General features: G+C 40.4%; 1 protein-coding gene across 2 annotated transcripts; it reads right to left on the bottom strand.

The window, feature by feature from the left end:
• Nucleotides 1-168: 168 nt before the first annotated feature.
• Nucleotides 169-25597, bottom strand: LOC110000603 (NXPE family member 3-like). Of its 2 annotated transcripts, XM_065951383.1 has the most exons (8): nucleotides 24100-25597; nucleotides 20668-21135; nucleotides 15832-16127; nucleotides 15494-15564; nucleotides 15037-15243; nucleotides 14879-14955; nucleotides 1831-1983; nucleotides 169-1614 (listed from the first exon to the last, which is right to left on the bottom strand). In XM_065951383.1, the coding sequence occupies exons 1-7, from the start codon at nucleotides 24280-24282 to the stop codon at nucleotides 1864-1866; spliced, it is 1422 nt and encodes a 473-aa protein (XP_065807455.1). In that variant the 5' UTR covers nucleotides 24283-25597; the 3' UTR covers nucleotides 169-1614; nucleotides 1831-1863. The 2 variants fall into 2 exon arrangements, with proteins under 2 accessions (XP_065807455.1, XP_065807454.1); XM_065951382.1 differs by lacking the exons at nucleotides 169-1614; nucleotides 1831-1983 and having other exon boundaries at nucleotides 14142-14955; nucleotides 24100-24223.
• Between the last annotated feature and the right edge of the window lie 1166 nt (nucleotides 25598-26763).

Below are 26763 nucleotides of genomic sequence, written 5' to 3'. Positions count from 1 at the left end.
CTCGCTGTATTCAAGCAGATATACATATAAGGCAAAAAAATAAAAAATAAACCAGCTTCTATCTACAAAACTGAGGAAGAGCTGCAAGTGCTTATCTGATTAAAACTCTTAAAGAGTGTACTAATAAAAAACTCAAACCACTTAAGATCTGTAAATATTTTACTTTAGATAATTAACATTGTCAAATAAAAGGCATTTGGTAACATTTTCCTTAACCACAATAAACATGTGCATAAACTTAATCTTTTGAAAAACATCAAAGAACTCTGTAGAAGCCATTTTAATCATGGTCCAGTTATTTTAAGAATTTTGATTTCAGTTCATTCAAGTAAAACACAACATTTAGATCATAAAAAATAAGAATATCATTTACAGTAAATATTTAATGTTTTAAGTTAAGACTTGTGGATATGAAGTTTGGATTGCACAGAAATAATGGAAACTCGGGTGAAATAAACAGAGAATTAGGTGAACGGCTCCGCGGGTAATGATATATTTGAGGACATAGATCAGAATTAAGTAACAGATTGGCTCCTTCTAAGTGACAAAAACTGTTTATGAAAGTTGCCACTACAAATGCTTTTGTGACATATGTATAATGTCCTCATTAGTGTAAAGTAAAATGAGTAAGGTAAAGCAGAGACCTTGTTTTGGCCTTTTTAGGGGATCTGTTGACAAATGATACAACAATGAGTTTAATAACCAAATGTTTATTTTGATCAACAATTCTCAGAGCAACCCATGGATAGTCTAGGCAGTGGGATGTCTGGACTCTCTGGGTATTACTACCAGGGTGTGTGGCGATCACTAGGTGGCACCAAAGTCTACCAATTCAACAACTCCTCTGCCATCAGTCAGTGTCTGAAAGGAAAGGTGGTCCACATGTATGGAGACTCCACCGTCAGGCAGTGGTTTGAGTACCTTGATGCTTCACTTCCAGGTAGTTGATTCACAGTGATTTTAGGCAACAGTTTAAATGTATTTATTTCACAGCTTAATCTGCTCCTTTTTTCATACTTTCAGATGCTAAGGAGATAAACCGGAATAAGCCGAAGAAATCAGGACCTTTCATAATATGGGACAATGCAAAAAACATCTTGGTGAAGTTCCACTTACACGGTCCTCCTCTTAGTATTTCTATCCATATCCCAACCAGTGAGCTGCGTTACATTGCCAATGAAATAGATGATGTAGTTGGTGGCAAGAACACAGTTGTAATTTTTGGCATCTGGGCCCACCTCACTCCTTTCCCAATGCAATTCTACATCAGAAGGCTTTACGGCATCCGCAGGGCGGTGATTCGTCTGTTAAACAGGGCTCCAGACACGCTGGTGGTCATCAGGACTCCAAACCTCAGAGGTACAAACCTCTATATATTTACCTTTAATACACTGGTATGCTATTCAACAGGACAAGGTGGTCAGAGCTGCGTTCAAAGGACTTAATGTTCCATGTATTTTTATTACATAAATTTAAGGTGAATGTATATTTCAGCTCCGGAGGATAGCTCAAGTTAAGGGTGTAAATGAGGACGAACAGCATTTCCATGCAATCAAAGGAAATGCTTCTGCGATTGCCTAGAAGTTCCCCACCCTCGATCACCACTTGGACATCCTGTGGAGAGTAATTTGACATGGCACAAATCTTAGAAACTCTTAAGAAATCCAAACTTAAACAAAAACTACCAACCTAATATATAGAAAACTATATATTAATATATAGTCTGAGGATTGATAACAGCCAAAATAAATGCAGAAAAATACATTTCAATTACCAAAACATAGTCAAGTGTGCTACAAGGATTAATTATCTTAAGTATTATGTACATACCTTTGAGGTAGGAGCCATGAGGAGTCGGATCTTTCATCCAGCTGCTCCTTCTTTGTTGCTGAAGGCTTTGATTAGGTATGTGTATTTGTCGAGTTCTGCCAGGAACTTTGCTTGAAGCGGTAAAGTTTTTATTCGCATGAATTCTGCATTGATCTATGAACCAGTGAAAAGGAAAAAAGCCATGTTCATTAAGTGATGAAAACGTATATTGTAAGGGAACACTTTGCACAAAAAGGGCAGGAGCACACATACACACACTGGACTAGAAGATGAGGCACTGTGGCATTTTAGCAATTTTGAGCACATTAAAGGCAGAATATGCGTTTTTTCACACTTAAATGTAGCATAAATCAAGTATATCCTTGAGTATGTGGCACTGTGTTTGAAAAGACTAAAAAGTTGCCCCCCTTTAAACTTTGAACTGATTGAAATCTAAACTCTGAAAACATAAGCAAACTACTGTTCCACTTGCCTGTATTACTATTTTATCACAGAGTATTTTAAGTGAATGTGCTTCGAATGGGTGATGGTATTCCTGCTAAACTCAGCTTCGTCAGCAGAGGGCGCTCTAAGCTGTACACTTGATTGAGCATCAGTAGCTGACGCCGATAGAGCAGAAGAAGTAGTCAGTAGGTGATGAATGAGTTTCAATGTGATACAGAGAGAGAGCTTCTGATCAAAACTGTATTTTTCATATTTCTTACAGGTAAGCTGAATGTATTTAACACCCTGGTGATCGACAACAGTAGTATGTTTTAGCAGAGCTTTCGTTCGTCATTGTGAAATTAAGAGATATGGAATTTGACTGCGGTTAAGAGTGTGTGTTGCCGCGAATTTGTGTCTAAGATGGCGGCAGCCGATAGAAACAACTCCGGTTGCTAAATACAAAGCTAGTAACTGGAGGACAGATCTGGCCAGGACAACAAGAAAAATGGGTGGATGAACATGGACGGTTTTAAATCACAGACAGAGCTTGCAAATGCACTGAATGATTTTTATCTACGTTTTAATGATGAATATGATTTTACAAATGTGCGTGGTGACTTGTTCGACATGTTTAGTGACGGTGCTGCCACCTCTCAGGACCCTTCTAACGCTAGTATAAGTGTTCATTCTGTCAGATCCATGTTTAAATGTAACATTAGGAAAAGCCCCGGACCAGATATTATCACTGGCAAATTTCTTAAAGTATGTGCAGATCAGTTTTTACAGATCTTTTCAACTTGTCACTTACTGTGCACAAGGTCCCCAAGCTGTGGAAGGATTCTATTGTTGTACCTGTGGCTAAGAACAAATCTCCAAAAGAGCTAAATGACCTGTGGCTCTGACTCTGACAAATGGTCAAAAGAGTTCTGACCAATCATGTTCAGGGCCTGCTTGACCCGATGCAATTTGCATATCAGGAAAACAGAGGTGCGGATGATGCCACTATTACTCTATTTAACTATTTATATAGACATCTTGAGGGTACAAAAACACACACATGCGAGGCATTTATTTGTAGATTTCTCCTCAGCTTTTAATACAATCCAACCCACACTTTAGCAAAGAAACTGCTGTCCAATTTTAACCTTGATGCTGGGTTGGTGAAATGGATCTTGGACTTTTTAACTTGCAGGCCTCAGGCAGTCAGGGCGAATGGTGCCCTATCCGAGAAGCGGCTGTCATCCACAGGCTCACCACAGGGGTGTGTCCTGTCCCCTTTATTGTATATTTTATATACAAACGACTGTAGAAGCACCTATGACAACAGGCATCTCCTGAAGTTTGCGGACGATACTGTTCTAATCAGTCTGCTCCAGGATGGAGAGGTCGATCACGGGCCTGTTGTGAAGGACTTTGTGGAGTGGTGCGACCACCACTTAAAGATCAATGTTAAAAAAACAAAAGAGATGGTCATTGATTTTCGGAAAATCTCCCACTCAACCTTCCCGTCTATGATCAAAGGTACACCTGTGGAGAATGTTGAATGTTACAAGTACCTGGGCACAGTGATTGACAAAAACTTAAATCATGACAAGAACACAAGATGCAATCTGCAACAAGGGCCTTCAGAGACTCTACTTTCTGCGCAGAATGAACACTTCTAATGTGGACAAGACACTGATGGTTTTATTCTACCGATCTTTTATCGAGTCAATTTTAACCTTTTGTTTTATCTCATGGTATGGTAACCTTTCTGTTCAGAACAAAAATAGTCTTTCCAGTATCGTCAATACAGCAAGTAAAATAATCGGCGCTCAGCAGCTTTCATTGCAAGTTGTTAGGAAAGCAAAGTCTACCTTGTCCAGCTCTGACCATCCTCTCTTAGAGGAATTTGTTCTTCTCCCCTCAGGTCAGAGGTACAGGCTGCCCAGGGCTAAGGCAAACAGATTTAAAAAAAAAAATTGGATTTGGTCTAATTTAGTTTTTACATTTTACCCAAAAATATAACTTATTGTTTATTAAGGCCAAGAATCATTTTTTTGAGGTATATCTTCAGACTGGTTATATTATAACTCCATTCTGAGCAGGACTCTTATGGTCTGCCCTGATCTTGTCATCTTAGTCTCTGGAGTCTCAGGAATGACCCTGGTGTGGGATCTGTTTTTCTGCAGACTTCCTTATGGTAGGTCAATGTTGTAAGACCTTGGCGTCTGGGACGGCCCTCTGATGACTCCAGCTTGCTTTTTTTGTTTTTCTACCCATGGAATGGATTTAAAAACAAAAGTGTTTTTTAAATAAACGTCCTTTCCTCAACCACTCGGCATTAATTAATAATTCATTTAAATAATAAATAATCAATAAACAACACAAAATTGATAAACAAATGCAAAATATCCATTAAATCACAAAATCAACTATTTGGCTTCAACATAGAGTATTCATTCAGTATGCTGCATTTAATTTAAGACTGACAGAATAGCCTCAGTGCGACGAAGTATACATTTTAAAGACTTTTTAGATTAGATACATAGCTGTTTTTATTGGTTATTTATGATAAATACTTTTAATACACCCTGTATTGTCTGTTTTTTTATTGTCTGCTCACCCCTGATTTTGGGGATGTTGGTGGACATGATGTCCATCATGTGCAAAAAGGGTATCCTCTTGTGTCTGTCGGCAGACCACACTTGAAGAGAAAGAAGCAATGCCTGACGATTGCTTTTAAAGACTGGAACTGCTGGGGGTTTACCTCAGTTCTCCTCCAATGAGGATAGAGAATTCAGACACCCCCCACCCCTCACACCTATTTGTTAGTTGCTGTTGGGGGGTGCTGGGCTAAGACTCCTTTGTTTAGTTCCCTCCAAAATAACTCTAGTCAGGCTTGAGAACTACAATACAGGCCTGAGTCCTTTGTCCAAACAATACAGAGTAAAGGAAACAAATTTTAATAAATAGACCAAGAGAGAAGATGAAACTTCCATCCACCACCTCAGCCACAGCAACCAGAGGCTTTAACTCTAAGCCTATGTTACAGGTCTCAGGCTGGGACCCATAAGCAAATAAGGTTCCTGTGTAAACAGGAGAAAGATGAGGAAGACGACAGTGCTTCTGCTCAGTGCAGCTTCTCTCAGCATAATTTATTTGTTAATATTCAAAATAAATGTATTTTTTTCTCTGCATGACAGCATATTACAGCATTTTGTACAGAATCCACAAACAACATAGGCACACAATTCACCATACTTCCAAATGCGAATAGTAGAAAATTACCTAAATAAGTCTTTATTTAGCCATTAAACTGAGATAGTTTACCTTTACTTAAAATATGAGGTAAGAGAAACTAGCACATTGCTAGTATCAAACAAAAACATGCATGAGCCTAAGACTGACATAATAATATTAACTATACTTAACTATATTTATTCCTAAATGAAATGTACTGGAGCAAAAAATTTAACCAGACTCTTATTTTGAAATAACCAAAAAGACGTTACAATCGGCAGCGCCATCTTAGACTGCACTTGACACAGAGTACACACAAAGTCCCTGCTTCGTCACAAAACCATTCTTAAAACATACTTTCAAATTCGACTTAACTTGCTTTTAGTTTTAAACCAAATTCTTACATGTTGACATGTTTTAAAAGCTTCACAAACCTGTGTAAACAGGAGAAAGATGAGGAAGATGACAGTGCTTCTGCTCAGTGCAGCTTCTCTCAGCATAATGAAGAAGCGACGAGAGTCTGCAAACAAAGAGCGTCCAAGGGAGAAGCACAGCGCCACACTGCCTCCTACTGGCAACACTGATATGTGCAGTTTATTCTAAATTGAAACTCTTCAAATAAATATTTCACTGGCCAACATGGCTCATATTAAAGTGCCCCTTTATATTATTTATAAAATAAAACAAACCAGTTATAAACATAAAATGTGACAACACCTTTTGTGTGTGTCACACCTACACTTCGTGGAAATAAGAATGCTGAATAGAAGACAATGAAAATAGAACTTGGCTGGTTGAACTACCAAGATTATGTACAAACAATTAAGAATGCCTACTGGGGGTGGACAAGAGCGATAGTTGTAAGCAAAGATGATACTGTATCCACCATACTTGAAAAAGGGAAAACACTTTTTTCCCCAACAGTACATCGACGAAAGGCCAATTAGAGGACTTTGAGTGCATACTTTATGTCATTGGTTCTGAGGAGCCCCTTGAGGGTAGTATCACAGTTTGAAGTTTGTTAGAGCAAACTAATTACAAGCTCCACAGACTATACCTCTGTACAAAGCCAAAAGATTGTAGGGATTCTGAGCTTAGTGATGCAACAACAGACATGCCCTTTTCACCTGACACATCCAACACACTTGGGCCAGCTACACATACATCTCCATCCTTATCCAGCCCATCACTGCTCTCCCCCACTCCTGTCAAAAGACCTCGGTACGGCAGTAGGCCTTTCTCTTGGAGCAGTCCCAATACTACCTCAACATTCCAAGCTACTCCTTCTTCTCAAACATCAGGCCAGCCTCTTATAGATCTTTCCAGTGATGATGAAGTTATTGTACTTGGATATGACACCAACATGCCTTGTGAACTTGTCGATGGTCTTGCTGACACTCTGATATACTCACCTCTACACGTCAAGACAGTAAGTCCAGATTCCTGGATAGTTAACAGCCAACAAGAAAGCGGCGCAAACACAGTCTTTGAAAATCAAATAGAAGAAGTAGTGGTAGCTGAGATGGAAGAAGATATTATTCACATTGTGGATTCTGAGCAGGCTTCAAGTTCCACCAGCACGATTGCCATTGATTTCTTTGAAAATCCAGAGAATATAGTGGAGAAGCAAGTCATTGTGATCTGCAAAGCACACTGTCTTGTGGACATGATTGAAGCATTTACAGACAACTGCATCCTGGATGCTAATATTTCAATCAGGCGTGTGCTTGAACATGGCGAGGCTGAGGCTGGAGTTGCGAGTGGGGTCACCAGAGACTGCCTCACTGGTTTCTGGGATATGTTTTATGCATCAAAGACCTGTGGAACCAACTACAACAGTGGTTCTCAAACTTTTTAGACTGCGTACCACCTCCGAAAATATTTGGTTCTCCAAGTACCACCATTATGGTAGATGTTAAAATATACTGTAGGCCTATTTCTACACACATTTTATGCCGGAGGCAAATATATTCATAAAAAAATATTATTTATTATTGACTGTTGGCAGCCACACTATAGGCCTACTAAGGGCTAGCGCTAGAACTGGCACTTAAACGCCAAACAACACTGACATTTGCCCAAATTAAAAGACGTGCAGCACAATAAAAATGACAACTTTATACCAACAACCTGTTTGAGAATATTTAGTCTCCAGTGTTTCCCACACAAAGACGATATCTGGGCCCAAGTATATTTCCGGCCTGTTCTTATTTAATTTTTAAATTATTCATAAAATTGCTGCGTGTGCGTGCACGAGAGAGAGAGAGAGAGAGAGCATGTGAGAGAGTTAACGTGTGAGAGAGTGCAGGCTCCGTGCAACCAGAGCCTCTGAATTATAAGGCTCTGCGTTCAACATAGCAAAAAAAAATCCTTCTCGACTCCTGCGCATAGTTAAGACAGAAAAATAAAGCAGAATCACATCAGCTTCAGAGCAAGAGAGAGAGATAGAGGGTGAGCGACTGTCTGTACACTCTTGTAAATGCATCACAACGGAAGCATCTCCTGGCTCTGTTTTGAAAATGTTAATGTACAGCTGCTTGCCAACGATTCTGTGCTGAACTCCAATAAGTAACAGAATATCTGTTAATGTAGGCCTACAGCTGCTTTGTGTTGATTTAGTACTGAACTCTTATAAGTAACGAAATATCGAGTGGAACTTTTTAAAACGCGAGGCGTACTCCTGGTGTTTATGTCTGTGCGCGCGCAAGCATAAATTGAGAAGATTAAAGTTGTTTGTTGCAAAAACTAGATTAATTTAGAGGGGAAAACACATTTGATATAAATACAACCCAATAGATACAAGCCAGATAAGATAAGAGTATAGTGTTTTATGCTGAACGTTTTTTTTTTTTTTTTCTTTAATGTTGCGGAGATTCCTTTGCGTACCACCACAGGGAGCGGTACGTGTACCATAGTTTGAGAATCACTGAACAACAAGATCCCAATTTTGCACCACAAATTCCAAGAGAAAGAGTGGACTGCTGTTGCTTGCATCATGGCCTTTGGATGGCAGAAATTTCAGTTCTTTCCAGTCTAACTTCCCCCTCCATTCCTTACAAAGGCTCTATCTCTCTCCTGTTCAGACAATCTACTAGAGGCTTTCTTCAACTATATCGGCACAACTAGAAGAATGTGCTAACTGAGGAAATTAGCAACTTCAAAGGGGCAGATATGGATGAACTCCTCAGCATACTCAGCAGTCACAACTGCTGTGTACTCCCAACTGAAGAAAATCTGCCAAGTCTGGTGGAGGAAATAGCCCACAAAGAGATGGTACAAGAACCAGCATTTATCATAAAGTGTTTGAAGCCAATTCTCAGGTCTATTAGACAATCCATGAGTTGGGAAGGACTGAAGAACATTCTGGATGATCTCAAACCCAAGGCAAGAAACATTACCAAAACCATCAAGTTACCAGGATCTATGTCACTGGAAGAACAAACTACCTCAAATCATCTCTTGAGATTTGTAAGAAAAAGAGATGAGAAGGAGCTTGGCTTATTCCTCAGGTACTGCACAGGGTCTGACTTGTTCCTATCTAAGACCATTAAAGTCACATTCACAGCAGAACAGCCACAGTTCGCAAGGGCACCTTTGGCTCACACCTGCAGTTGTTCTTTGAAACTGGCATCTAACCACAAAGACTATGGAGATTTTAGAACAGAATTCATCTCTGTGTTGAAGAGTGGATTTGGCCTAAAACGGCTTTGTTTGCTTAGACAGCAAATGAAAACCACACACACACACACAGAAGTTCAGCAGCGTCATCTTTTATATAATCCACAAATTCTACATGTGGAGGGCAGATGTATCGTTGTAGTAGAAGAAGGTAGAATTTTTCTGTTACATGTATGATCTCTTTAAAATTAAAATATGACAGCTGAAGGCACTGTGGAAAAAAAGTCACACTTGAGTTAATATTTAAATAAAGGCGATTTATTTACAAAAAATAAAAATGTGACACTGTATTCTTGGAAAAGTTGTATGTAAAAACTGGCCAACTGTTTGTGGTTGATGTTTTTCCATTGTTAAAATTAAACCTAAACATATTTCATAAATTACAGTGTTTGTAATGCTATACAGATCTTCAAACCTGGAAGAGTTTATATTGCCAGTACTGTTCTATGTTGTCAGTGTCAAATTCAAAGTGCTATATATACATTTTTCTAACCACAGTTAAAGGACTTTAAAGATTCATTTTTGGGCTTTTTGTGCCTTTAATGGAGCGATAGGACAGTGAATAGAGTTGGAAACCAGGGAGAGAGAGTGGGGAACGACATGCGGGAGGGAGGCCACGGGCTGGACGCGAACCCGGGCTGCCCGCTTGAGACGACAGCCTCAATGCATGGGCCGCACGCCCTAACCATTGCGCCACCAGCGCCCCACCAATCTTACCTCTATCTAAAGTTATACAAATAAGCTGGATCACTGCTGTCAACTGCAAAAACTCAAAATCTTACCAAGAATATTTGTCTTATTTCTAGTCAAAACAAATCTCATTACACTTAAAATAAGACACATCACCTAAAACGTCACTTGATTTCCACATGTTTTGCTTGTTTCAAGCAAAGTTTCACTTGAAATAAGAAATTTTGATAGATTGATTGATCTTTATTGTCATTGTAAATTTATACAACAAAACTCTGTAGGAGCAATCCAGCTGCAGCATATAAAATATAAAATATCTACACATACAACAGCACACGCAAACAAATGCTGCAACACTCATTCGTGTACATAATGTACAGAAGGGCTGACAGACAACAAGCTGGTGGAAGAAAAGATCAGGATAGAAAGAACACCATTTACTGTCACGCACTGCCACCTATTGGTAAAAAGTCCATTATCCAACCATTCAGGCTAGGATCAAGTTCAAGGTCCCATATGTAGTGTGGGCCTTCACAGTGATGACATGTATAGCCGCATGTCATCACTCAACCGCTGGCTGTCGAGGTTGTGTCCAGCACACGATGTGGGCTTCATAAATAACTGGCAGTCTTTTTGGGGAAAACCTGGTCTGCTAGCTAGAGACGGCATCCATCCCACTTTGGACGGTGCAGCTCTATTATCTAGAAACATAGCAGAGGTTATTAGTCCAAAACCTTGACAACAAGACAGATTTCAGACCATGAGGCAGAGCTGCAGTCTTACACGCTTCTCTGCACCTCCCTTAGATCTGTCTCCCAGTCACTATAGCTGTAATTATGAATCTAACTGTAGTTATACTATAGGTACTGTGTCTGTCCCCCGGTCCAGACCAAGTCATCCAAACGAAGAAAGAAAAGGCATAAATCGTCAAAATCTCATCAGGATCAAGACTACGAATACGATTTTGCTAAAAAATCAGAAGATTCACTGCGGACTTTTGAACATTAGGTCCTTAGCATCCAAATCTCTTTTAGTGAATGATCTGATATCAGATCAGCATATTGATTTACTTTTTTTGACTGAAACCTGGCTGTGTCAAGATGAATATGTTAGTTTGAATGAATCCACTCCTCCCAGTCATTTTTGTACTCGTATACCTCGAGACACCGGACCAGGTGGTGGAGTAGCAGCTATTTTTAATTCTGGACTTCTAGTTAACCCTCGACCAAAACTGAATTTTTCTTCTTTTGAAAGCCTTATTCTTAGTTTTTCACATCCAGTCTCAAGAACCTTTCAGCCAGTTCTAGTTGTTGTAGTTTACCGTCCTCCTGGCCCATATTCTGAGTTTCTATCTGAATTTGCAGAATTTTTATCTGATTCAGTCCTTAGCAGTGATAGAATAATTGTTGTAGGTGACTTCAATATCCATGTGGATGTTGATAATGATAGCCTGAGCACAGCTTTCATGTCAATATTAGACTCTATTGGTTTCACCCAGGGTGTAAACGAACCTACTCATCGTTTTAACCACACCCTGGATCTTGTTTTAGCTCATGGAACTGAAATCCATAACCTTACAGTTTTCCTAGAAAATCCTCTGCTATCAGACCATTTTTTTATGACATTCAATTTTGTCCTACCAGAATTACCTCTGCCTGGAAGAGGTGTGCTCTCTACAAGTTTGTCGGATAGTGCTGTGGCTAGATTTAAAGAAGCTATTTCAGCTGTTTTTGATTCAGTACCGTGTTTCAACCCAGTTGAAAACTCTTATGATAGCTTTAGTTCCTCTCAGCGAGATCAGTTTGTTGATAGTGCAGTGGATTCGCTGAGAGTTACTCTGGATTCGATTGCTCCCCTGAAACAGAAGGTTGTCAAGCGGCGGAGAGTGGCTCCATGGTTCAACTCAGAAACCCGTACTCTAAAACATTCGTCGCGGAATTTTGAAAGAATATGGCGCTCGACCAAAACGGTAGAATCTCGTTTTTTCTGGCAGGATAGTCATAGAAGATATATGAAAGCTCTACGTCACGCCCGAGCTGCCTACTACTCCACTCTAATTGAGGAAAACAAAGGCAATCCTAGATACCTTTTCAGCACTGTAGCCAGGCTGACAGAGAGTCATGGCTCCATTGAGCCTTGTATTCCTCTAGCCCTCAGCAGTAATGACTTCCTGAGCTTTTTCAACAACAAAGTTCTAGACATCAGAGACAAAATTGGTAACCTCCTGCCCTTACCTGGTGCGGATACGTCTGATACGGCAGAGACAGCCCCAGGACCAGATATTAGTCTCGACTGTTTTTCTCCAATTGACCTTTCAGAGCTATATTCCATTTTTTCTGCGTCGAAACCGTCAACCTGTATTTTGGACCCAATCCCAACCAAGCTGTTTAAGGACGTCTTTCCCTTAGTTAGCAACTCTATATTAGATATGATCAATTCGTCTTTACTGGCAGGCTATGTACCCCAGGCATTTAAAGTAGCAGTAATCAAACCTCTACTTAAAAAGCCTACTCTGGACTCAGGAACTCTGGCTAACTACAGGCCTATATCCAACCTTCCTTTTTTCTCGAAGATCCTGGAGAAGGTGGTAGCTAAACAGCTGTGTGACTTTCTCCATGACAACAGTTTATTTGAGGAGTTTCAGTCAGGATTTAGAGTCCACCATAGCACTGAGACTGCACTAGTTAGAGTTACAAACGATCTACTTCTAGCCTCAGACAGGGGACTTCTGTCTGTGCTCGTCTTGTTCGATCTTAGTGCTGCTTTTGACACCATTGACCATCGGATCCTGTTGAACAGACTGGAGCATTTGCTTGGAATTACAGGGACTGCTTTAAGTTGGTTTGAATCCTACTTATCAGACCGATCTCAGTTTGTTCATGTTAAGGATGAGTCCTCTATGCACACTAAAGTTTGCCATGGAGTCCCACAAGGTTCAGTGCTTCTCTTTACATTATATATGCTTCCTCTGGGAAATATTATGAGGAAACACTCCATACAGTTTCATTGTTATGCAGATGATACTCAGCTTTATGTATCAATGAAGCCCGATGGCACCAGTCAGTTATGTCAGCTAGAAACATGCCTTAAGGATGTTAGGACCTGGATGACCAGAAATGTTTTGCTACTTAACTCAGACAAGACTGAAGTTATTGTGCTAGGCCCTAAGAACCTCAGAGACTTTTTCTAGTGATTTGACTGTCCTTAGTGACATCAGCCTGGCATCTAGCACCACTGTTAGGAATCTAGGAGTTCTTTTTGATCAAGATATGTCTTTTAGCGCTCACATCAGTCAAGTTTCAAGAACAGCCTATTTTCACCTTCGTAATATATCCAAGATCAGAAATATCCTGTCGCAAAATGATGCAGAAAAACTAGTTCATGCATTTGTTACCTCCAGACTGGATTATTGTAACTCTCTTTTGTCAGGGTGCTCTGGCAAATCTCTAAAGACTCTTCAACTGGTCCAGAACGCTGCACCTCGTGTACTGACCAGAACCAGGAAATGGGACCACATCACTCCTGTCCTGGCTTCTCTGCACTGGCTCCCTATACAGTCTAGAATAGAATTCAAGATCCTTCTTCTCACCTACAAAGCTCTAAATGGCCAGGCACCATCCTACCTGCTGGTGGTACCTACAGTCTCCAAGTGTACTATGGGGGGTAAAGCCTTCAGTTATCGGGCTCCTCTCCTCTGGAACCGCCTTCCAGCCGGGGTCTGGGAAGCAGACACAGTCTGTATTTTTAAGAATAGACTTAAAACTTTCCTTTTTGATAAATCTTATCTGGCGCCCCTCTCTCTCTCTCTCTCTGTGTGTGCATATACAGTACATCATATTACTGCATGTATCTATCTGTAAATCTCAGTCACTAACCACTTACTTTCCTGAGAGCTCTTGAGCTCTCTTAGGCTCCTCAAGATCGTTGGTTGACGGCCTGCCAGAACGGCATAATGGATTATTTTAGTTTAGTTTTCATGTAAATTGGCTGAATAAATTCATGTCATGGGTATTTAGTAATGGGTAGATAGTGAGTACTTCTTCATTACATGTTCCAGAGTAGCTAATTATAATTTAACAGATAATGTAACTACACAAATTGTTGCATAGTTAATGGGGAATTAACTACTTGTTAGCCATTAGTTAATGGATAGATAGTAACTTCTCATACAATTCTATAGAGTAAATGGACTAAATGGCAAATTTAGCTTATTGTGGTATGGTAAATTTAGACTTGTGCTCAGATGTATTTAAATTTCCAAATTTCCAAGTACCTAGCTCAATGAGCTGTTTGGGTTAATGTGAATCTTCACACGCCTGTTTTTATTAGAGCTATTTGACTTCAAACTGATTGCAATCCGGTTTGCTCTCGTTTTTTTTACTCACAATTCTCTGTTAAAAAGATGGATCAAAGTTGTACTTGCTTTGTCTGTATAATCTGCTTTAGGAAAAATAAATCATTTGATAGAAACACACAAGAAGCAGAAAAACTTCAGTTTTACCAACAAGAGCTGCATTTTTCCTGAATTGTTAAAATTCCTTCATGAAATTAACAGCTATCTCTTCTTTTGTGGGCATATGTAGGACAATAGAACATCAACCATATTCTTAATGATGGGACGTTTTGGATGAATGTTGTGTGGCAAGTGGTGAGCAAGAACCATATCCCATGCATCCACCAGTTGGACATTAAGTCCATTGAACATGGCTCTAAGCACCTTGTCCACCTGAAACGAGAACCAGTCACCGTTGCTTATCACATTACCAACGTGCATAGCTTGGAGGGTCCCAGTTCTGATGACCACCAGTGTGCCAGGAGCCCTATTCAACAGACGGACCACTGCCCTGCGGATGCTCTGAAGCCGTCTGATGTAAAGTTCAATTGGAAAAGTGCTGAAATGGGCCCAGATTCCTAAAACTACAACTGTGTTGGTACCACCAACCAGCGTATCAAGTTCTTTGGAAACGTAACACTCCTTACTGGTTGGTATTATTGAAATCCGAAGAGGAAGACCATGGATGCGGTACGTTACCATGATTTTGTTTGCATTTTCCCACATCATGTAAGGTCCTGCTGGCTTTGGACTGTTCAGGTTTACTGCCTTAGCCTCTGCAAGTGTGACAGAAGGAACAGATTAAGTTGCAATATTAATGAACCAAATTTTGCCTACAATAACTGTGGAACAGATACCTGGAAGCAAAGCGTCGAGGTACTCAAACCACTGCCTGATGGTTGAGTCTCCATACATGTGGACCACCTTGCCTTTCAAACACTGGCTGATTGCAGAGTCGTTGTTGAATTGGTGAACGTTAAAGCCACCTAGTGATCGCCACACACCCTGGTAGTAATACCCAGAGAGTCCAGACTTCCCACTGTCTTGATTGACTGCAGGTTGCCCTGAGAAGAATTGAAAAAAAAAAGGATTGGGTTATTTCAGGTATCACTTATCATCAACAGACCCTTTACCCCCATATGGGATATCCTTACTACCTAGCAATTACCAAAACAACTTCATTCTGCCAATGCCCTGGTATAAGAGAGATAAGTTGAGAGAGATGTACTTTTTCACAAGTCACTTTAAATGTCAAGGTCTCAAGCTCATTCAGTTTCAATTTTTATTGGTGAGAGTAGGAAAGATCATGCTTACATTTCCTTCGTGGCAACACAGTGACACTGGCAGGTCCTGAAGCCGGAATGAAGACTTTCAGGTTGACATTCCTGTATAAAACTTTACATTATATATTGTACTTTACACACACTAATATAATCACTGTCAAAACATGATTTACCAAAAGGTAAAGATTTAATTGCATCAAGTTACTCTGCCTCCATATTTGTGCTTCAAAGATATATAAATACCTTTAGATTTACTCATAAATGTCCGTTGTTATTAACTAGACATATTTAAACCAGGAGATACATAGTAAGCTCTAATATTTGTATGTATTCATCAAGAGAAAAAAATAGTTTTTTAAGCTTCATCACCTTTGAAAGAGCTTCAAGTCTTCGGTCTTGAGTACATTATTATATCCTGTTGTCATGTGGTTAAACCTGGCATCACAGCTCAGATTCTTTGGCTTGTAGCAGAACCACGGGTCACCTGTATGGAGGTCAGTGTAGTTGCACTGTGGCTGGCTGGTTTGGCGGAGGCAAACATTACAGATGGTAGATTCAGAGATTGAGCCTGAGCGGAAGACGCTTTGGAAGCGAACCCTATCAGGATGGTCTCTGTTTAGCCTACGTAGAACTGTGACAGCCTCACTTGAGTGGACAAGGGTCACCTGATAAAACAAAGAACAAGAGTTTAAAGTTATAACATACAAGAAATACCCCATGTACAGTACCCGTATAATTAGATAGTTCATAACTATTTTTTTTTTGCTTCAGCGCACTGAAGTTGCTAATTTATTTAACTTAACAATCGCTCTTAAACATAAGAGAGATTGGTTGATATGGTAAACTCTCTAGCTGGCCAGTAGAACTTGTTTTCTTCTCTGTTATATCAGCTGAAGACAGACAGAAAATGTTGGGAGGAGAAAGTGGGGGGTGACATTCAGCAAAAGGCCAAGAGTGGATTCTAATCCCAGGCCACTGCAACAAGTACTCTGTAAATTGGCTCGTAACATAATATCCGGACCCTTAGTTTTGCAAGTATCTAACCCAACAATTCTGACACCATCTCTGGCCCATAGGCAATTTTAGAGTAGCTGAAGTGTTCTGTAGAGCATCAGACCATTAAAAAGTGTAAACATAAAGTGTTATGAGTGTTGTGACCAGCCGTGTGTTGGACAGACTCAGGCCTGTGGCCCAGGTGTGAAGTGTAGGGGGAAGTCAGACTCAATTCCCTCATTGGAGTAGAACTGGGGGATAACAGACTGTAGTCTCCCATTGCTCCTCGTCTCTCAAGTGCTAGCCTTCCTCCGAATAATAATAATAATACATTTTATTTATAAGCGCCTTTCAGGACACACAAGGTCACTGTACAACAATCAACATTTTTAAAAACAGCGATGGATAACAAAAACAGCATACAATAAAGAAATGGAATTGTGGACAGTGTAATTGCAGTTAAAATGTTAGAGTGAGTAGGCGATCTTGAACAGATGGGTTTTGAGTCTGGATTTGAAGATGGGGAGAGAGTCAATATTGCGAATGTCCGGTGGCAGAGAGTTCCAGAGCTGGGGAGCAGAGTAGCTGAAAGCTCTGCCCCCCATGGTGCTGAGGCGGGCAAAGGGCACGGTGAGGTGGATGGAGGAGGAGGATCTGAGGGAGCGGGCTATAGTGGCGATGTGAAGGAGGTCAGACAGATATGGGGGGGCAAGGTTGTGGATGGCCTTGAAGGTGTACAGGAGGAGTTTGAAGATGATTCTTTGCTTCACCGGGAGCCAGTGGAGTTGCTGTAGGATGGGGGTGATGTGATGGTATGAGGGGGTTTTGGTGACAATACGGGCAGCAGAGTTTTGAAACAGTTGGAGCTTATAGAGGGACATAGGAGGGAGGCCGAAGAGGAGAGAATTACAATAATCAATACGGGAGGTGACGAGGCTCTGGACAAGGATGGAGGCAGTATGGGGGGTGAGGGAGGGGCGGAGACGGTTGATGTTTTGTAAGTGGAAGTATGCAGACCGGGTAATGTTATTGATATGGGATTTTATTGATAGTGTGCTGTCGAGGATGACACCCAGACTCTTAACCTGAGGGGAAGGGGAGACTGAGGAGCTGTCAATAGTGAGGGAGAAACTGCCAACTTTGGATAATATGGATTTAGTGCCGACGAGAAGGATCTCGGTTTTATCACTGTTTAATTTAAGGAAGTTTGAGGAGAACCAGGATTTTATTTCAGATAAACAAGAAGTGAGGGAGGAGGGTGGAAGTGTGGAGTTTGGTTTACTGGAGAGGTAGAGCTGGGTGTCATCCGCGAAGCAGTGGAAAAGTATATTGAATTTACGGAAAATATTGCCAAGGGGGAGAAGGTAGGTGATGAATAGAAGGGGCCCCAGGACAGAGCCCGGGGGCACACCTGTAGTGACTGGGGAAGGCGCGGATTTGAAGGATTTGAGCTGTATGAACTGAGTGCGGCCTGAGAGATAAGAGTGGAACCAGGTAAGGGGGGTGTGAGTGATGCCAATGGAGGAGAGTCTACTGTGGAGGATGGGGTGTGAGATAGTGTCAAAGGCTGCACTCAGGTCAAGAAGGATGAGGATGGAAAGTAAGCCGGAGTCAGAAGCAATGAGGAGATCGTTGGTGATTTTTAGTAGAGCAGTTTTTGTACTGTGATGGGGGTAGAAACCGGACTGGAAGGGCTCATAGAGGCTATTTTGATTTAAGTGAGACTGTAGCTGGGTGGCGACAATTTTTTCCAGAATTTTGGAGATGAAAGGTAAGTTAGAAATGGGGCAGAGGTTATTGAAGTTGTTGGGATCTGAACCAGGTTTTTTTCAATATAGGAGTGAAAGCTGCAGTTTTGAATAATGAAGGAACAATTCCAGTGGTGAGGGAGGCGTGAATGATGGCAGATATGAGGGGAAGCAGAGAGGAGAGGCTAGATCTGACCAAGGTTGTGGGCAGGGGATCAAGCTGACAAGTGGAGGGCTTGGATTTTTGGATGAGGTCAGAGATTTCAGAGGGATCAGGGAATTGAAAACAGGAAAGTGGAGAGATTCAGGAGGGGAGAGAAGCAGTGGGTTTGGACGTAAGTGCTGGTGAATATTGTGAATTTTCTCATTAAAAAACAGCATTAGTGATTCGCAGGTGTCAGTAAAGTACAGGTGGGGAGGTAGGGAGTTTGGTGGCTGGAGAATTTTATTTATCAGTGAGAACAGTGTTTTGTTGTTTCCTTCATTGGAGATGATTAAGCCAGTGTAATAGTTGGATTTGGTTTGAGCAACTGAGTCCTTGTAGTGTAGTATATGGGTTTTGTGCATTTCCTTATGTATAGAGAGACCTGTTTTTTTGTAGAGTTGTCGACTTTTAGTTTTCATTGTCCGGAGCTCAGGGGTATACCAGGGGGTAGTTGAGGAGAAGGAGACAGACCGTGTTTTCACTGGGGCAAGAGAGTTGAGAATGTTGTTTAATCCATTATTATAAAGTGCTACTAATTCATCAGGGTTGGAAAGATAGTCCGGGATCAGAATATTGTCGATATTGGAGTGGAGAGTATCTGTGTTGATGTCCTTTATATTCTGAAATGAGATGAGACGTGGAGACTTGATTGCAGAGAGGCAAAGTGCAGCATTGAATGAAAGGAGGAAATGGTCAGTTACATGGTGGAGTTCATCAGCTGTGCAGTTGGAGGGGTGAGACCAGAACAACAGATTAAGTCCAGAGTATGACCTTTTGTGTGTGTCGGAAAATCTATGTATTGATGGAATCCAAAACTCTCCAGGCATGATGAAAAGTCTCTGGTAAGAGGCAGATTGCTATTGTCCATGTGTATATTAAAGTCCCCCAGCAATATTACATTTGGTGAAAGACTAGATAAATGCATGAGTAGAGAGGCGAAGTCATTTAAGAAGTCACTGTGTGGCTTTGGGGGGGCGATAGAGTGTAGCAACAATGGTGGGAGTGGGTCCAGGCAGCTTAAATACAACACATTCAAATGAACTGAAGGCAGGCATAGAAATTTGCAGGACTTTCCACTTCTCGCGGTGAATTATCGCGAGACCTCCACCCCGACCGTTGCCACGGGGATGTGAGATGTAAACAAAGCCCGGAGGAGTGGATTCATTTAGTTGAGAAAAGTCATTTGGCTGTTGCCAAGTTTCAGTCAGACTGAGAAAATCAAGCTTACGGTCAGTGAGGAGATCCTGGATGAGATGTCCCTTGCCCGTGAGAGAGCAGATGTTAAGCAGACCGAAGTTGACAGCGGCGTTGTCATGTTTGACAGGAGCGTTAGCCGACCTAGCTGGGCTGGCTAATACGCGGCGATCAACAGCCCGGCCGGAGTTTCTGGGAGGGCGGCGAGAGGTAGACCAGAGGGATTTTATTGCTTTGGAGTTGTCCTGATGGAAATTCCTGCGAGACCCACGATGGATGTATCTCCGGCGGGGGAAGAGAGCGATGTCCGGGTGGAGTTGCAGCACTGGCGGTTGAGGCTCAGGCAGATGCCAGCGAAGCCAACGAAGTGCAGCGGCTGTTTACCGAAGTATACCTGCCACAGGGTGATGGCAGAAAGACAGGCGCGTCCAGAGAAGTGCAGACCAGATGTAAAACTTTCTGGCCCACATAGCGACTGCAACGGCCAGGTGGATCAGTGAAGCCGGGTGCTGCGTTGCAATGGGTAGGCTAGAGTTGGCCCGCTCGCACACAAAACGAGCAAAACACAGGAGCAACAACTGAATCGGTGTTTATGCGAAGATAGGTTAATGCTCTAACTCCCATAAAAGTGCAATTACGCAGTCCATTCAGGCCGTAAAACCAAACAAAATACTTAAAAATAAAAAATAAAATAACCGGTGAGCAGCGGCAGCAAGACGTGCCAGCGTCCACTCAACCGGAGTCAAAGGTAGACTTAAGGAGGAACCGGTCTGTATCACTTTCCCTGCTTCCACAGCATGTTTTCTTTGTGCGTAGTCGGCAACTAGTTGGTCGAGCACAGAGAGTTTTCTTTCCTTGTATTTTCTTCGGACCAGGAGCGCTGCAGACTTCCACAATGTCTTCGTTTTAACTTTGAATGTTGTTGCTTGTTAGCAAAAGTAATCAGGGGGAATGGTTTAGATTTCATGAATTAAACTACCTACAGGACAATACCATTGCAATAGGTAATTCTTTTGGCATTACTTATTGTACATTAACATTTAAGGATATAGCCTTGAACTTTACCTCAACCTGTGCGCTTCCTTCCCAGAGTAAAGAGAATACAGCAGAGTAGGAGCCATTAAGGTGATCCACCACTCGTCCAGCCACACCTGCTTCAAGTGCCCTGTTGTGCACCCGGGCAACAACTGCATCTCCTCCAGACTTCTTGGGGTTTCCTTGGAAGTTGTACATTTGTATAATAACTTCCAGCTGGTCTCCTACATGCCAATCTCCTCCACCCCTCCTTGGGAGAATGGTAAAGGTGCTGTGGGCGGCATTACTTGTCTGATTCAATGAAAAAGGAGCTGGCAGAGGAGGAGTTTCAGGCCAAGCAATGGAGTCCAATAGGAGACGTTCCTCCTTAGCATCTGCAGAAGACAGTGGCTTGATGGTGCAGAAGTTGTCAGGCATGTAAGGAGCCAACACACGACCAGTGGAAGGAGCGGAGGTCACTTTCTTGAGGAAGATGATAGAGTTTTCTTCAAAATTAATCTGGCAAGGGGTCGAAAAAGAAGGATGGTTACAACGATGTATCAAACAAATGGACTAAATTGAACTAAAAGAGGATGGAAGATTTTTCAAATATACTGCTATGACCTCTACACAAGAAAAAAAGTTACAGGTTGCAGGGATTTAATATGTGGATGTCAGTGGACAAGAAAACATCCACCACATCTTGACTTAACAAAGACAAGCCACTCTGCGATACTCTTTTCATACCTAGAAATGTTACTCGCCTGTTTCCTGTTAACCTTATTAACTGTAAGATGTTCCATCAGCTGTTATTTAAAGCATTTTACAACTTTTATACTATTTTGTTGCCACTGTTCCAACTGTTTCAAACATGTCTTCATCAAATTTAAGTACAATTTATTTTTAAATGGAAAATGACTTCCCCTCCCGCTCAATCTTTTCTGTGGTAAATTGATGCACCGTGCTCCGGCATCTGGCAAAAATAGAAGCCTTGTGTAACTGCTACGGATTGCTCCGGACTGGCCGAGCTGAGACAGTGGAAGCTGGTGGAATTTGGCCGTCAGACACACTCTGGCTCAGCATTGAAAAAAGTCTTTGTTATTCCCTTACAGGCCTTAGCTTTCATTGACGTCCCATTAGGGGACATTCAAATGGTTAAATGGACCAGAGTCACACCAAAGATGTGGACGAAAGTAAAAGCATCTTTTGGTTTGCAATCTCGGGACTAACTTACATTGAATTTATAAAGGGTTTTACTCCCTTCCATACAGATGCAGGATTTAGGAAATGGTCAGAATATGAACTCACTAAGCTACAGCAACTCCACAGGGATAGAAGTCTAAAATTTGAACAGTTAAATCGGAATTCACACTTCCTAACACTGATTTCTTTATATATTTACAGTTCAGGACATTTTCCACTAAGCATAAAGAATGGAATAAAGTCTTGGAGCCCCTTGAATTGAGGAGTTTCTGTTTATAGCACAAACAGGAAATGGGGGGTAAGAAAATTACAAGTCACTTTTATCATGTATTTTCAGGTATGACTTAAAAAATTGCAATGCAGATAAAAGGAAGATGGGAAACTGAAATTAATGTCGACATACCAGAGGGAAAAATGTTAGAAATATGAACTGAAGCACATCTTGTAGCCAATTCTAATACATGGAGGGAATTGAAGTGGAAGATAATGAGATACTTACGGACACCAGTAATAGTGGTTAAAATGGTCTCAGCATACTGTGATACATGTTGGATAAATAGTGGTAGACAAATCAGCACCCATACCCATATTTTGAACATTAAAAACATTTTGGGAGGAGGTTTCTGAGGCTCTGGAAACAATATTTCATCAAAAGATCGAATGAGGAAATACTGGGCCTAAAACCGATAGGTTGATGGTAGAGCTATTAAATACCTTTTAGAAATAGTGATAACAGCAGTTCTCAACTGTATCACAATTAAATGGTTAAAACCTGACCCTCCAACATATAGTACATGAGGAAGGGTAATACAATCACTGGGGTGTGTATGTAATTATTTAGTTTATGATTTACTTTAGTATAGTTTGTGGGTTTTGTTACTGGTAATGGCACACTGTAAATAATTATGGTAATGAGAATAGTTACATTATGGTATACAAGTAATTACAATTTTTAATATTATATATTATGGTATAATTCATACAAATTAAATTGAGTTAAAAGGGGTAGATTAAATCATTCTAACTTCTCTTTTTCGGGCATGAAAAACAAATGAATGGATGATTTCTCTTTCTTATGTTGTGAATTCACTTTATTTTTTTACATATTTTTAATTACAGGTATTTTATTAGTTTGTTTTTCGTTTTTTACATGTTCCAAATAAATCAATCAACTCAAAATCAAATCAACAAGGCAGCTCATATTGACTGTACCAATAATTATCCCTTTCACGCATACTGGTCACTACAATGGACAGCTATTCAAAAGCTGTTTTCCACTCCAGTGGACTTTAGCAAGTCAGCCCATACACTGTCATCCATTGGCCAGCTGTTGTAAGTGTGCCAAAATGTAGATGGTCCATATAACTTGCAGGTGATGTTTTTTTCTTAACATCAAGTAAAAACTAAGGAGCAGTGTTATTGTGAAAAGATCCAAATATTGATTTTAGTTTTGGAGAAAATCATGATTGATCGGCTGTCCACTAGTTGGACATCGTGCATTGCCGGCCACATTTCAATGACAATACTGAGACTTTGCTAATTATGAAAATATCTGATGTTGGGATAGTTTTGGTTACTCTTCATACATTTATTTTCTCCCATTAAATGCTGTTCAGGCAGCCTTCAGGCAAAAACTGAGCAGGTTTGAGCTCATTAAGTATGTTTTTCCTTTTTTAAACAGGAACACTCAAAAACTCAAACACTTTATATTATTATATTCAAAACTTAAATTTAAATGGATCTCTCCACCCCAGTTGACATGTGAAAATTGGAAATGTGATTTTGAAAGGGGAAGAATTATTATTGTTGTTTATGCACTACAAGATAAATAAACATTTTTTGCATTATAGAGTTGCGTGATGTCCACTCTAGTGGACACTCCTGTAAATTCAGAATTACTAATATTAACAAATTTTAAAAAATAAATTCAACATTTCATGTCTTAAGTCTTATGTCTTAATTTGAATCTTTAAGGAATAAAGCAGTGAAATATTTGAATTAAAAATGCTCCCCACCTAAATGTTATATCATCATCTGTCCAACCTTTGACAAGGTGAATAGCTGGTTAGGATTTTGGGGGTGCAGCAGGTGAGCATCATTTTCAAGTAGGGCCCATGCTAGTGCCCTCACCCCCCAGCCCCTGTAATGTTTATTTGCAACAAAAAGATTAATGTTATCTGAGAGTACATCGAAAGAGACTGTTGTAAATAGTCTCCTGTAATCAGACTCAAAACAAACAAATTCCACCTTTAAAGTGTTACCAATAATCCCAGTTCTCACCTGCAGCAGGTCCATGTTTCTTAGTGTAAAGAACAACACAGTCAGAAGAAGAAGGATGACACAGGTCTTCACAAGTTTCATGTTGACATGGTTACTTATAAAACCTTTTAGCCACATGGGAGTCCTCTGGTACTGGATTAAAACAACAAAAAGGGGAAACAGACTCTGTGTTAAGTTTATCATATGAATTCTTCTGGAAGTCACTTAACTCAGTCATAAAAACCTCTGAATATTTATAGTGTCATCATGTCTCACTACCAACATCAAACTAATCTAGTGAATCAAGAATGTGATAATTATATGTTACCAAACAGGTAGTGTACAACAAAACAACTTTTTGGTGCTTGAGGTTTGACAGGAACATAATTACAATGTTCATACTGATGATCAAATTCACAATCAGGTGTGCCAAGGTTACATGGTCTTATGAAATGTACTGAAGTCACATGAGGACAAAATGTTGACTTAAGGTAGGGTTAGTTTACCTGCAGGCACGCTGTAATGGAGGCACGAAGGAAACATGTACATTTAGTCTAATCAATCAATCAATCAATTTTTATTTGTATAACCTCAAATCATAACAAGTGTTATCTCGACACACTTTACAAAAAGCAGGTAAAAGACCTTAATACCTAACTAAAGATTGTTTTGAAGTAGACATTTTAACTGGTACTATTTTGTTACTTTATACTTTAACACATTTACATTTCAGATTCTAATTCTATTCCATTTATTCCTGAATGTTGTTTCTTCAGTTTCACTTGTTACTTTGTAGATTAAAAAATCAATGATTCTAAAACTCATGATGTATAATTTTAGACAACATTAAATTAAGCTCATCAACTCTGTGTCTCACAGCTTCAGCATATATGATACCATGTCTACAGTAATTTAATTGAAACTGTTCAAATAGCTCATGCTTCCCGAATGACAACACTTATTTTTGGGCATTTAAATATATTTTGATGGCACTGTACTACCTCTAAATGGAGGACTATTTTAAACTAGATTTATCAAACTGAACATGTGCTTTTTAACTGAAGGGATCATAGATTGATAAAGTATGATATATGACATGGGGTTTTATATCAGAGCGTAGAGTATTTAAGAGTACATAAGAGTATTTCCTATCCCTAAAGTATCCAGTAACAAAACAAGTAAATGTGAAGAAGCTTAAAGCATGCAGCATAAAAGAGGTACAGAAAACGTTAAAAAAATACCTTCAAAGTAGACAATAATGGAAACATGTTGTTTTCTCAGCGTCTATAAAATTAAACACAAGTTTCACCCAAACAAAATAAAGAATATTACAGCTTACCTCAGAAGAGATTAATTTGGAGTGAACACAGTGGTGAAATCTCTGTGATGTGACGGAAATTCAAATTTAAAAAAGTAAACCTTTTACTCAGAAAACAAGACAACCTGTCATAACAAGAAGCGTCAAAAAAGTGAAAAAGAAGCTTCATAAAGTCATCAAGGTTAGAAGTTCTATTATCAAGACGAACAATGCCCTTCATAAGAATGTTGCCTCCCTCCATTTAACAGTGGGTTACGTATCCAGTCATTATTAAAAACGGCAGCTGAACAACAACTGAACAGATGAAAACCAGTTTGACAGTGACTGAAGTATAGGCCTGAAGTATAAGCTTTGTATAAACTTTGTATAAACTTTGCATCTCCATTGAGCACTGAAATATGTCAACGTGGCGGAGACACCCATATGGAAAAGAAAAAAAAACGTTTTACTAAATGTTTATATCTTTTATCTGAAACTTAATACACGCATGACAGGGATGGTGTCACGGCTCTGGCTGTGATCCTGTTTCTTTGTGTATCCCTTGTGTCCCCTCCCCCTCTGTCTGTCAGTGTGTGTGTGTGTGTGTGTGTGTGTGTGTGTGTGTGTGTGTGTCTCTCTGTCTCTGGAGGGCATGGCTTCAATCAAACACCTGGTGACTACTCACACCTGCAACTCATCTGCCTCAAGCTAAAACCCTGGGTTCAACTCAACTCATGGCCAGATTGTTGAGTCTACTGAAGTGGTAGTTATGATCGGCTGCTCTTAACATTTGTTAGAGTTTATTCCTAGTGTTTTTCCAGTGAGTCCCAACAAGTTCTCTCTTGTTGTCCAGATTTTCACCGGTGTCATCTCCTCCTCTCTTCTCAGACAACTTAACCAATTACCTGCCTGCCTACTGAACCAGCTAACTCCATAAGTCTCCTCCACGCCATCACTACCAGCCAGCCAGTCAGCCATCCACTTATACCAAGCCCTGCAATAAAACCTCAAACCCTTCAATTTTGCTGCCGTGTCTGCTTTGTCTAAATACAAACCGTAACAGATGGGCAATATTTCTGGTTTTCATGATTTCATGGCAGATTTTGCCATGTTTTCTTCATGTTTCCAATTAATTGATATGTAAAAATTGACCTGAGGGTTGATGGGGGCCACCAATTGCCCACCCCTGCGCATGACAGTCACACTACTCAAAAAGAGACTTAGGGTGCGTTCAAATTGTCCCTCCTATCTCCTTTCACTATCCACTTCACCTTAACCCCGCGAAAACGTCATGAGGTCAAGGAAAGATGTTAGCAGAATTCATAAAGGACTTAGGGAAAGGCGATCTCGTTGCTCTGACAATCCGATCGCATTTTCCACTAGGCGAC

The sequence above is a fragment of the Labrus bergylta genome, chromosome 23, assembly GCF_963930695.1.
Source record: "Labrus bergylta chromosome 23, fLabBer1.1, whole genome shotgun sequence".
NCBI lineage: Eukaryota > Metazoa > Chordata > Actinopteri > Labriformes > Labridae > Labrus > Labrus bergylta.
This window is presented reverse-complemented; position numbering and strand designations above follow the sequence as displayed.